This window comes from Psammomys obesus, unplaced genomic scaffold (assembly GCF_907164565.1).
Source record: "Psammomys obesus unplaced genomic scaffold, mPsaObe1.curated_primary_1811, whole genome shotgun sequence".
Classification (NCBI taxonomy): Eukaryota; Metazoa; Chordata; class Mammalia; order Rodentia; family Muridae; genus Psammomys; species Psammomys obesus.
In genome coordinates this window covers 21069991-21079784 of record NW_026585895.1, presented here as the reverse complement: position 1 = coordinate 21079784, position 9794 = coordinate 21069991, and the positions used below count along the sequence as shown (strand labels likewise).

Genomic DNA, 9794 nt, shown 5'->3' with positions numbered 1-9794 from the left:
TTCCTTCCTTCCTTCCTTCCTTCCTTCCTTCCTTCCTTCCTTCCTTCTCTCTCTCTTTCTGTCACTCTCTCTTAACTGCCTTATAGGTTTTCTGCTTACAGAGGAGTCGAATAGTTTCTGACTCATGATAATGTCACGAACTAGTTGGAAACAGGTTAACATGAAATAGAAATCCAGGGTCTTAAACAATTTAGGAGCACAACATTATCAATGACTTACTAAATAGGAAAAGAGGAATAAAGACTGTATCTATGACTTAGAATGACTGGGTGTGAGTCATTCTAAAGAAAAATTGGAAATCCTTTTCATGTTCTAGAGGTAGCGCCCCAAATTATATTATCTACACATATTAGGCAATTTCTATGAAGTAGTTTTCCTCCTCCTACAGGGGTTACGGCTGCTAAAAATAACAATTAACTGTTGCTTGAGGTGTCAGAATGCTAGGGAAACTAATTGAAGGGAAACAGAACTGACTCGAAGAAAAAGGTTGGGAAGAAATTATTTACTTTTGGGAGAAAAGGCTGAATGATAGTTTATTGTCTTTCGTTGGTGAGATTTTTTATGATTAGAGTTCCGGCAGCCAGAGAATAGATTTCTGTCTACTGGGGACAGATGGAAGAAGGGAGGATTTAAGTTAGTGCTAGATTTTTTGTGAAAATGGGAACTAAAGCAGACTTCTCAAGATAGTTAATGTATGGACTTTTCTGAAAATACAGATGTCTGTACCCATTGTGAGGAGGAATTAGGCAGAGCCTGAGCTCTAAGGGGAGCAACCAGACAGTCCAGCAAAATCTTCACCTATACTATGAGGTTATTTATTCATTTCGTAGGGTAGTTCTTAATTGTAATGATAGATTTTGTACGCAGAGCAGTGTAGTTTTCTTTTATTGATTAAGGCTTAGAGTCAGTATTAATTTATTTTACAAGCATGCCTGACGGATCATCCTGTACCTATTTGTGGTTTTATAAAAACGATAATTGTAAAACTGATGCGCACCGAAATATGTGCGCGCGCACACACACAAAACAAGCTTCAATCAGGCGATTAGGATTTCTTTTAGAAAACAGAGGGATTGAGAGTAAGGCTGGTTTAATGTAATAGCTAATGAAATGAAAATAAAATGACTTTATCTTTGACAAATAGATGAACTGGAGGTAGGCTCTTTTTCTCTGTCTTTCTCTCTCTGGGTTCCATGCCTCTTTCTTTCTTTGGGTGCTAGGAATCTAATAAGGGCCCACTCACGCAAGTGGTTTATCTGCCCCTGAATTATAGCCTTACCACTAGACCAGCAGTTTGAGTTCAGCCAAATTTCTACCCACCTAAAAATAAAAAAATAACAAAAACCAGACAAACGAAAAAAAGCTAGATTCACTGTTTCCTTCAGTTAAAAAAAAATCACTGGAAAATCAATGTATACTCATTTACTCATCTTAAATATTAGTGTTTCCAAGGAACAAACAGGCAACAGGTCCTCATGGTCTTTTTGACGAAATATATATATTCTGAATTGTCAACTAAAACTGCTATCCACAACTAGAATTATTTTGATCCCTTTCAAATGTTAAAATGGACAGACCAAGAACAGAATAATAATGTAGATAAGACCCTGTCCCACTACTGGAGGTCTCTTGCACAGAACTTTCTTGAAGTGTTTATAAATGATAGGAAAGGCAAAGGAAAAAAAAATCCCACAATCTCACTTATTTCCAAATTATTCTGCGATTCTGATCACAATACATCTGTAGCCTCTAGTCCTATTCGTCAGCAATAGTAGTTCCAAATTAATTAGGGAATCAGTCAAGAAGTCGATACACAAAACTGCACAGTGGTCAGAGTACCAGCGACATAAAGAAGAGGCTGAGACAGTAAGTTCTGAGTAATGATGGTTACTGGTGGAGACATGGTCATGCAACATACATGCACAAAATTTATCACTGTCACCATTTACACACCCACAGCGGCATGCATGGCCAAATATCAAGCCAAAAGTTTTGATCCTTCCACTTACTGTGATAGCCAAAACTGAATTGGATTTTAAATATTTAGCCAAATCCAAATTTATCCAGAATATCTCCCAGTTAAATAGTACCCTGTGGTAGCTGTAAACCATGGCAGTGATTAGAATAATATAGAATACAATTTAAAATGATGCTGAAATATAATAGAGGAAAAATAGAAAATGACTGTCATGCAAGAACAGTATACTACTACAGTAAGCTTAAAACCATACCCCCTGCCATCCAGGAACGTGAAACTAGTTTTAAGGAAACAAAAGAGGAAGAAGTGAAGTGATGCTGTTATAGAGCCCTTTGATCATTCTATTTAATCTTGTACTCAAGAAAAAACAAATTCCCTGAAACAGCTTAGGCGCTTTCTTTCCCACTGGAATATATTCGTCTTGGTACTTGTTGCTGTCCAAATAGTTATGAACCGTTCACTGTCAGTCTTAACATTCTTTTGCTCAGGATAAAAAGGTGTTCGTCATCCCTTTGATGGCACAGCAGAGAAAGTAATCATGTCTCCAGCAAAACCAAGCCATGATGTCTCCACCAGGCACCTGGACTAGCTGAGGGCGGCATGGAGATGTAGCATCAACAGGGCATACAGCAGGCAAGATAACATGCCAAGTAAAGGGCACTGTAAGCATCAGATGGTGAAACTTGACTTTATACATTACCTTTGACATTGCGACCATTGTCTGTTTTGAGCATATAAGGATAAAAGAGAGAGAGATATAAAAAAAAGAAGACTAAAATTGTGTTAAGCACACCAAACAAGCTCAGTAGAAACAATCAGAGAAATGAGGATGTAAATACAATGTATTTTTGATGGAGGTTAATATTATAAGCCGTTAAGGAGCAAACCATTAACCATAATAAACATTGCAAGTAAGTAAAATACTCATGTACTGATTTTAAACAGCGATAAGTTACAGATTTTATAATTAAAGCATTTTGGGGAAAGATCTGCACAGTTGCTGGCAATTATGGCAACTTACAACCTTGCCAAAAGCCAATTTTGATGTCTTCTCAACTGTAGCTTGCAACAGATCAAGGGGAAACCACACAACGTTTTGCATGTCAAATATTTTTCTGTGTGATTAAATCTTAATATGTTAGTATGGAAAACGTTTCTAAGATGTTGGATTACTAAGCCAATTTCAATAATTTAGAACAATTTTATTAACTGTCCTCTTACCCTCAACTGTACTTTACTGTATACCTTAAAAATACCAAACTGTGTTTAATGAGACAAAAGCAATTGCAACATAGCAATGAAAGACTTTCTTGTATAAAAATATTTTGCATTTTTACTATGCAGCATAAAACTGAGAATGTTTATAAATTTGTGTATATTAAAACAGGCTTTTTTCATATCTTGGCATAGAGTGTTTTCAGATTTATTTTGAGAGCAGTGATCTAAATGTTTTCTATATGGTACTGAAAATGTGAATTAATATGTGTTACCAGCTTTGAAATACACAAGCTCAAACTAAATGAAGTCATAACAGACCATTCAAAAATATACAAGATTTTGAAACATATACATTCATCGCCATCTACCTCATCACTATGCATATTCTAAATCTTAAGGTAGAGCATAATCGCTTCCAAGCTTATTGTGAAAGTAATTCCAATACTATGGTTTATGAAATTGTTCGAGGCGAAATCTGCCTTGGTTTGACGTCTATGAATAAAATGTGACTTGTGATGGAAATTTTCTCTTCTCCTTTCACAAATCATTAAAAAAAAAAAAAAAAAAAAAGGACACGGGACAAGATCTTGCTGACATAGAAATAAGGCCACCCTCAGAGTAGTCTAAAATCATGAGTAACTGCTTTGCAAGTTGTTAGAAAAAAAAAAAAAAAAGATAGGGGGCTGGAGTTTGGCTTGATAGCAGAGCACTTGATTATCATTTATGTGGCACTGTTTCTGATCCCCAGCACTGCTTAAAACTACTAAAAGAGTGTTCTCCCGCCACAAGCACACACGTGTGTGCGCACACACACAGACACTTGTACTCACTAAGCCTGGATGCTTTAAAGACAATAGCAGCAAAGCTAGCATAGAGTTCGTGAGGCATTGACGCCGAGGAAGAATGAGCTTGAAGACAGAAATAAGCCAACCCTATTTCTTATTTCTTCTATGCCCACCAATGATTTTATTTAATTAGTGCTTTGCGGGGGGGGGGGGGGTGTAAAATTGTTCTGAAGTTAAAGGACAAATTGCCTAAAGTCACATATTGATTGTGACATCTATAGTCCCAGAGATATAAAGTAGAGAAAGGAGAACAGTTAGACTCTTTTGTAGTGTTTTGGCAGACTAATTCCATGTCTCTCGAATGCCGTAATGAATTAATTGATGTTTACATTCTTCATATCTACTTTTAGCTTCGTTTTTATGATACTACACTTTTACTGAATTTTTTTAAAATATTAACTTGGCACAGATCCCTGGAAAAATGGACAGTTCTCTGTAATATGTGTCTTGGGAAGGAAAATTCCAAGGTACTCTACAACAGACATAAATGAGAAGATATGTAAGATACCAACTGCTAATATATTTGTTAAATATAGACAATCCTGTAAAAATAGAGTGCTTATGAGCACAGAACTGTGTTAGAATGAGAAAAATCTCAGCTTCAACTCTGATATATCTAGGGTTTTATATCTTAATCATTTTCAAAGATTCTTAAAACTAAAATCAACCGGAAGGTCTTCCACCTACTCTTCCAATTATGCTCAGTTTCTCACATATATAGAATTATACAACCCAAGGAATGGTAGTTTCTTCTAAGCCTGTCTGTGATTTTTTTTAGGTAAGATCATTTTGTGTTTGAAGTACTGTGGTCGAAAGCCCTGTGGGTATATCAGTCTGCAGCTACACACTTGGCTTGCTATTGGCAAGACAGTGATACTTTACTGAGAATTGCTGAGTCCAGAGAGGAGAGGAAAACTGAGAGCTATCTATCCATAGACAGTTACTGTACTGAGATATCTAAAAAATATCAAATCACCCATTCCTATATCAGTAACTGTGTACTGTGTGGAAGCCACCTGAGAGGAAAACAATAGAAGTTATAAAACTCAATATACAATCCTAAGCCATTCTATCGAAACACAGGCAAAGCATGCACAGTGGGTGTGTTGAGTCTGAGAAACTTGATTTTTCAAATTGATTACCCTAAACTCAGTTTCCCACGGAAAGCTCTAAAGATCCAGCAGGTTTGCTAAAGACGAGTATTCTAACTGGCAGGGGCAAACTAAAGCATCGGCTGTTCGTTTGAAACCCCACTGAATTTATCATAATTCATTCACAGGGTGCATTGTTCAAACACCCAGTCATAGAGCTTTCATTTGGTCAGAAAAGATTGAACCTCCTATTTTTAAATAGTCAAGATCATAATTACCTAGCTTGGGAATTATCTTCAATTTTATTTTTCTTTTGACTTCCGTCAGACCATAAGTTAAAGTGGATATGCTAATTACTCTCTTAACAAAGTTCCTCCACTTTGTCTTATACTAAATTATTTTTTCTGTTCTGAGACAGTTTCTGTATCTTATCTCTCTTTGAAATCCTCCCTCAAAACCCCCACCAACTTCTTTTCTTTCAGCTCTGCTGTCTTTTCTATTTCACTGTGCTCTTTAGAAAGATTCCTACATGATTCAATAAAAGCTTTGGGTTAAATCAATGTATGTGTAGGAAGGAGCTCATTATAGCCTTATGAGTATGATATTGGAAAATGATTCATGTGCATGGTTCTTTCAATGCCAAGGCAATGATATTGATTATCTGTCATAAGTAGAGCACTGGACTTGGTGCTAAGTCTGCAGATGGGTTCTAGAGTGCCCATCAAGGGTGGCTCATGGCATTTGTTTTCACATAAACCATATTTGATGTATATCTGTATGTCTATACAGGTATGTATTTGTGTGTGTGTGTGTGTGTGTGTGTGTGTGTGTGTGTGTCTGTATGTGTTGGTAATCATAAAATGAAATAAATGCTACAATATCCACTATTTTTGAAAATACAGGTTTCATTTCATTCTGGAAATCATTTTCCTCTGGTTTGGGAAGGGAGAAACCAGTGCTTGAAGCTGAGTAATAAGTATGAACAGGGAGCAAGCAGCTAAGAGGATTTACACAGAACAAAGTGATGGTGGAAGCTGTGCAGAATAGTTTTGTGAATTAGCAAATTATCCTGGTATGGGCAGTCTCCAAAGGAGCTGAAAAAGTGAGTGAGTTTTAAAAAAATATCTTGGCTCATTTGGTATAGTGATTAGGGTACCATAGTAAGGACCTTAATGAGCAGATTTATGTTCTTGAAAACACAGCTCACAATAGCTCAGGTGGCAAAGGCACTTGAGAGAATGAGGATCTGAGAAGGGACAGTGGACTGTTCAGGAATCCAGTTCTGCAAGGGTTGGAAAAGTGCATCTGGGTATCTAGGCAGGTTACTCGGACTCTCAGAATCCTTGAACCCTCAGCAGACCTTTTCTTACAGTGATGTCTGCTGGGATAGGAGTGAAGGAGGGTCATTGCTGCCTGGATTTGAGGCTTTTCAAGCAGTGAGGCACACAGGAGCCTCAACATGGACTAGCCCTCATACTTTCTTGCCCTGTGGCAGTTTACTCACCTATAAATGCAGTTTGAAACTGGTTCCTAACATACAGGATTGCTGTGTGATTTAAATGAGACTTAATGTGTACCAAACACTCATACTGCTTCAGGCATATAGCTACTCAGACCAAGCTATCCATTCTCACACTAAAGATGGATTGCTTCTGTGATGGCTTTCAAAGTACACTTTTCACTTTTGGAAATGTGAGCCAAGGCTAGAGTGAAAGTAAATTCTGACTACTCTTCCTAAGTTGCCTAGTAGGTTCCCCACTAACTTCTTAGCTTCTTCTGACCTCTCTCCCACTGCTGATGGTCAATAAGGTACTCGTGTGAGGGCTCACTGTTCTTTCTTCCAGGGTGTGATCACTTGCTAAACCCAGCAAAATTAATTATGCTTAAGATGATAGAACTCATCGCCTAATCACTTCTTAAATTAAGCATTAATTAATTAACACACCAGGAAGCAGACTGATAATGGTTATACTATTTCAGAAACACCGATAAAGAAGCCAGAAGAAATCAAATTACTCACTAGGGTTCAAAGAGGAAATGAGAGAAAAAAAAAGTCTTTAATACGAGATTTGTGTTTTTAATAGCTTTTAATCGCATTTCTTCTTTGAAGAAACAGATTACTGTTCAGTTTTGAAACAACATAAAAATTTTCATTACCCAATGAAACAATGTTTCCATGCTACATACCTTCGCTGGCATGTCGATCTCTGAATATGTTCTTGGGGTGGACACTGAACCCTTCTATGTCATGAACTGAAGATGCCCTCCGGATGCTACAGAGGCTCTCCCTTGATCTGGAGTGTGTTAGTTGGGAACTTGACTGCAGCTTGTCAGGGTAGAGGCGGTCCCATTGTCTTTTGGGAGAGGAGTGGTCCAGAGGCCCGGATATGTTCACTAAAGGAGAACACTGGCTAGGCTGTATCAAGGCTTTCGTATCGTCTGCTTCAGAGGGACTGCAACTTTCTTTTGTGGGAGACTTGAAATGCTTCATGGCCACCGAGTCATCACTGTGCTTAGAGGAATCAATGACGACCACGTCCGGGTCTTCCTGTGGCAAGGACTGCTTTCTGTATGTTAGAACTCTCAAACCAGGAAATTTGAATCCAAATAGTTTCCCTACAAAGGAAGACAGAGAAGAGTATACTCATATTATGAATATATACTTTAAAAACAATAAATATAATCTACGTATATTTAAATACCACATGAAATAACTGTTAAGCTGTATTTAATTAATTCTCCTTTAATGAGAAATATTATAAAAACATTGCTGAACAGTATGAAATAAATGTATATATATATACATATGCATGTCTTTTGTTTTTTTAATATTTTTTATTTTAATTTTTATTAATTACACTTTATTTACTTTGTATCCCCCTGTATGTCTTTCATTTGATAATTAAAAAACACTCCAGTGATATGAAAACATTATTTACCTGAAAAAAGACCTTTACTTTTAACAGATCAAAAACATATATTTCAGTAAATACCCATAATTTACATAGGCAAAGAAAGAACTAACATATTATATCAGTGGACAGACACAGGAATGAATGGGTACATGTAGGCTCATAGAGGTATTGGTAGTAATAGAAAGACATGAGCTTGAAGTGGCCTTGACCCATTTGAAGATATTTTTAATAGTATTGTAATTCATAGTATTGGAACTGTAATTATAATTTAATAGTATTGTAACGAAATAGCATTTTGTATTTAATAGTATTATAGCTCAGCTTGAGTGGTAAGAAGAGGAATCAACTGTATACCAAAGGTTCCCAATTCATCTGGAAGTCTTGAAATGTTAAAGGCTGCCAAAAGAGAAGCAAAGATAAGATTTTTTGTTTGTTTATTTATTTACTTGGCATTTGTGACATGTGTTGTTCCAAAATCTAAGACTGAGATGTGAGATGTTGCATTTATGTCAGACTGGATGGTGCACTGAAAGTTGTCTAAAGAGAGATCCAAGATGGCGGCAACCAGCATGCACAATATCTGAGAAGCAGCGGATCTGAAACTCCAAAATTGATGAGTGGAGGGGCAGCTGAAGCCAGAACTTTGACATTGAGGCTTCCTTGGCCAGAGGGGACAATATGTGAGCTGAGACCATTTAGATCCAGGTCACCCACCGGACTTCTCTGGGGACGGAGAGTGGTGACCATTCAACCCCCCTGCACTTCCCTTTGTAGGGCCCAACAGTACCCAAAGCTCATAGCACAGAACCTCCTGTCTGAGGACTGAGATGGCAGAGGTAGGTCTCTTAGTTCCTCAGCAGTGGCTACCAGCTGTACCAGCCTTCCAGGTCCTGTGTCTGCAGGACACAGAGCCTTCTGGGTCTCAGGTTCACGGCACCAGCCTTCCGGATCCCAGATTTGCGAGCAGCTATATGGCCCCTGAGGGCCTCCGAGCCAGTGACTATGCCAGCTGCACAGTCTCTCAGTGATGGGCAGCCAGCATTACGGGACACCCAGTTCCACCAGGCCCACTGGGGCACCCTCATCCATGGACAGCTGTAGGGGCTCCTCAGGACTTTCCAGCAGGAATCTGTACCTGCCTCCCAGTTCTGCTCTTGTGGCTGGACTCCCAGTGGACTACTTTAATAGCCTAAGTTTTGTGGCTGCAGTACCACTGAGCTGACTACATCTACATTTGCCCCAGAAGGCCCAAATCTGAAAGTAGAGAACAGGGGAACCCCTGTGCTTAGACCTGCTAGAGAGTGAGTGCACCTTCAAGTGAGTGCCTGCAGAGCCCAGATCCAGGGTCCCTCTATGCTAGCAGCCACACATTAGATCTCTCCCACCCACACACCCACTGGGGGCAACATAGGGATTCTTGGGGCAGCGCCCTCAACATTGAAGTCCCTGTCCGGCGGGTCTACCAGTCTAGTCCAGGAAAACAACTCCTGGAGCCCAGACAGAGCTGAATAGCAGAAGGACAGTATGAGAGGACTTAGGCCAATGAGGCATTCAGGGAATCTGCACATGCGCATTGTGCCTGCAAACAATGCCTGCATCCCCACCCCCTCCTGAGCCTGCCTCTCACCACCACCCCCCGCCCCACATTCAAGGCATCTATACTATTTAGCACCCTGTCCATCAAGGCGCACACACACACGCACACACACACACACACACACACACACACACACACACACACACACAC

At 39.0% G+C, this 9794-nt stretch overlaps 1 protein-coding gene across 1 annotated transcript in view; it reads right to left on the bottom strand.

Annotated features, from left to right (window-relative positions):
* The window catches only part of Kcnh7 (potassium voltage-gated channel subfamily H member 7), a 489239-nt gene that overhangs the window by 136476 nt on the left and 342969 nt on the right, over positions 1-9794 (bottom strand). The window contains exons 4-5 of the mRNA XM_055600818.1: positions 7320-7748; positions 2679-2699 (exon numbers count right to left, since the gene is read on the bottom strand). Coding sequence (XP_055456793.1) covers positions 2679-2699; positions 7320-7748 — 450 coding nt within the window. The remainder of the gene's footprint in view (positions 1-2678; positions 2700-7319; positions 7749-9794) is intronic.